A 2,500-nucleotide genomic window follows, 5' to 3' on the forward strand; every position below is an offset into this window, starting at 1 on the left:
TTTTTATTATCCTACAACAGTTTCTTACTTTTGATTAGCTTGTATAATTTAAAACAAGCAGCTTTTCCTTTGTTCTTTCACTTTGTTTCCCGGCTCGTGGTTCCAAAAGCTCCAGACACAAAGCAGCGGCCAAGAGTTCATTAGTGTTCGTGTCATCGACTGTCCCTCACTGGTCCGCCCTTCCCGCCTCACCCCTTGATGTCCTTCACACACACAACAATAAACACTGGTTCAACAAAGTCAACTGTCACGTGCACTCTCCATTCTCCCCTCCGAGGCTCTGCTGTAAACAATTTCCTTTTTATTCTTTTGATACGTTTTTTTTTTTTTTTTTTTTTTTTTCAATTTTGAATGTTTTTGATACGAGAGATATGTGGCATATACTTGTAGTCGCCGAGGCATGTCTGAGTCTTGGCACTGCTCAGGACAAACTACTCTCTCCAACCTTCCCTTGGTGTACTGGTTAATTAATCCCCTCCAGCTCGCCTGCATCTGTGAGGAAAGACGTGTTTTATGCAGCGTTACATTCACGATCGTTTCTTATGATAAGAAATGAAAATATACATGTTTGATTTTTTTGTGACAGAAGCAACATGATATTCTTAACAATAACTGTTTGAGAAAGACATTTATGAAAAAAAAGTATATAAAAAAATTACTGAAAAGGAAAAGAAACGAAACCGATCAAAAGAACTTATTAAGGTTATCGAGTTTCACTAATAGTTTACCCGATCTGGCACTCTCATCACGGCACTGTTGTCTGAGTAGCTCGTCTAAGTACCAATCCCTCCCATGTGCTCCTACACATCTATCTACATCTCTGCTTGACATCTGAGCATCAAGTCTCTCTGTTGCACATATGATCGCCACGACACGCCCCCCGTCGCCTATCACTCACGCTCTGTGCCACACCAGTGAGCACGGAGCGTCCATCCATCGCCAACACTCACAAAACTCGTCAGAATTTGAGTATCCCTGCCATTCCGTCTCACGCCCTCCTCGCCCTCCGGCTCCCCCGCCACAGCTCCTTCCCCTCTCACCTGGTCCGGTTTCCTTTGCAACTGTTCTGGACACCGTAAGGGAGCGGGTCGCTCCGATGACTCTAATGCAGGAGGCAGGGAAGGTGGCCTGCTCGGTGCCCATCCTGGTGCGCACCGTCAAGCTGAAAAACTCGGAACAACTTTATGATTTCAAGTCAGTCTGGCTGGACACGCATCGGATCCTTAATAATACAAGTGAGTATTGGGGCGTCTCGCTTTTTTTTCTGTTTTTTTTTTTCTTTAGATTTAACCCAGAAATAATGCTACAGAGAATACTTCCACAATAGTAGGCAACCCTGACACACCAGCAGCAGCAGACATACTCAGTAGTAGATACCTTATCGATACCAACTGTCACGAAAACAAACACTACCTCAGCAAAGAAGATCTAAAATAAGAAAGCACTACGAGACATCAGCCTACTCTGTGCATGCCAGTCTTTCATCCAGCAGCTTCGCATATAGAGTTGAGCGAATTAGTAGGCCTTCCTTTTTTTTTTTTTTTTTTTTTTTTGTGTGTGTGTGTGTGAGTGTATGTGTGAAACGCTTATTGGGAGAGTTAATCTTTGCTTACGACGATATGAAGCAATACTATAACAAGTCATTTGCAGAAAACTAGTATTTTGCATTGTTACTGTATTCTGTGTGTGTGTGTGTGTGTGTGTGTGTGTGTGTGTGTGTGTGTGTGTGTGTGTGTGTGTGTGTGTGTGTAATTCACTGTTTGATCTGCTGCAGTCTCTCACGAGACAGCCAGACGTTACCCTACGGAACGAGCTCAGAGCTCATTATTTCCGATCTTCGGATAGGCCTGAGACCAGGCACACACCACACACCGGGACAACAAGGTCACAACTCCTCGATTTACATTCCGTATCTACTCACTGCTAGGTGAACAGGGGCTACACGTGAAAGGAGACACACCCAAATATCTCCACCCGGCCGGGGAATCGAACCCCGGTCCTCTGGCTTGTGAAGCCAGCGCTCTAACCACTGAGCTACCGGGCTGTGTGTGTGTGTGTGTGTGTGTGTGTGTGTGTGTGTGTGTGTGTGTGTGTGTGTGTAGCCGTGTATTACCGCACTACCATAACCACGAGCTGCCATGACAATCAGCAACACACGACACTGATGTACGTGCCTGGCTGAATAGAGAAGCGTGTTGATGAGGGAAAGTTTGGAATGGAAGGGGCCGTAACGAAGCTGGACGTAGACTTCGTAACACCACCTTGTGCTGCACCGATGTAGATTGGTTATCGTGGCGTCTGAGCTTTAACCATCTGTACGCGTTGAAGAAAATTGTGCCCGATAAGTTATTTGTTCAAGGAATCATCCCCTGTATGTCGCTGAGTTTTGTAGTTCAGGCACAGACTCGGTTAAGAAGCTGCCGTCATTCCGTCAGGAGTGTTAAAGCCAGTAGCCATGCCCTTCTTGTGTAGGCGCCTTGTCTCACCTCACTGCTTCCTC

At 45.6% G+C, this 2,500-nt stretch overlaps 1 protein-coding gene across 7 annotated transcripts in view; it reads left to right on the forward strand.

Annotated features, from left to right (window-relative positions):
* LOC123518544 (protein C-ets-2-like) overlaps positions 1-2,500 on the forward strand; it is a 283,895-nt gene that overhangs the window by 120,472 nt on the left and 160,923 nt on the right. The window contains exon 2 of one of the 7 annotated variants that reach the window (XM_045279362.1): positions 587-1,235. The exons of 5 other annotated variants lie outside the window; for them this stretch is intronic. In XM_045279362.1, the coding sequence (XP_045135297.1) occupies positions 860-1,235 (376 nt within the window). In that variant the 5' untranslated portion in view covers positions 587-859. Of the gene's footprint in view, positions 1-586; positions 1,236-2,500 lie in introns of those variants that run through there. One more of the 7 variants, XM_045279363.1, reaches the window with a different exon arrangement.

This window comes from Portunus trituberculatus, chromosome 44 (genome assembly GCF_017591435.1).
Source record: "Portunus trituberculatus isolate SZX2019 chromosome 44, ASM1759143v1, whole genome shotgun sequence".
NCBI classification, from domain to species: domain Eukaryota; kingdom Metazoa; phylum Arthropoda; class Malacostraca; order Decapoda; family Portunidae; genus Portunus; species Portunus trituberculatus.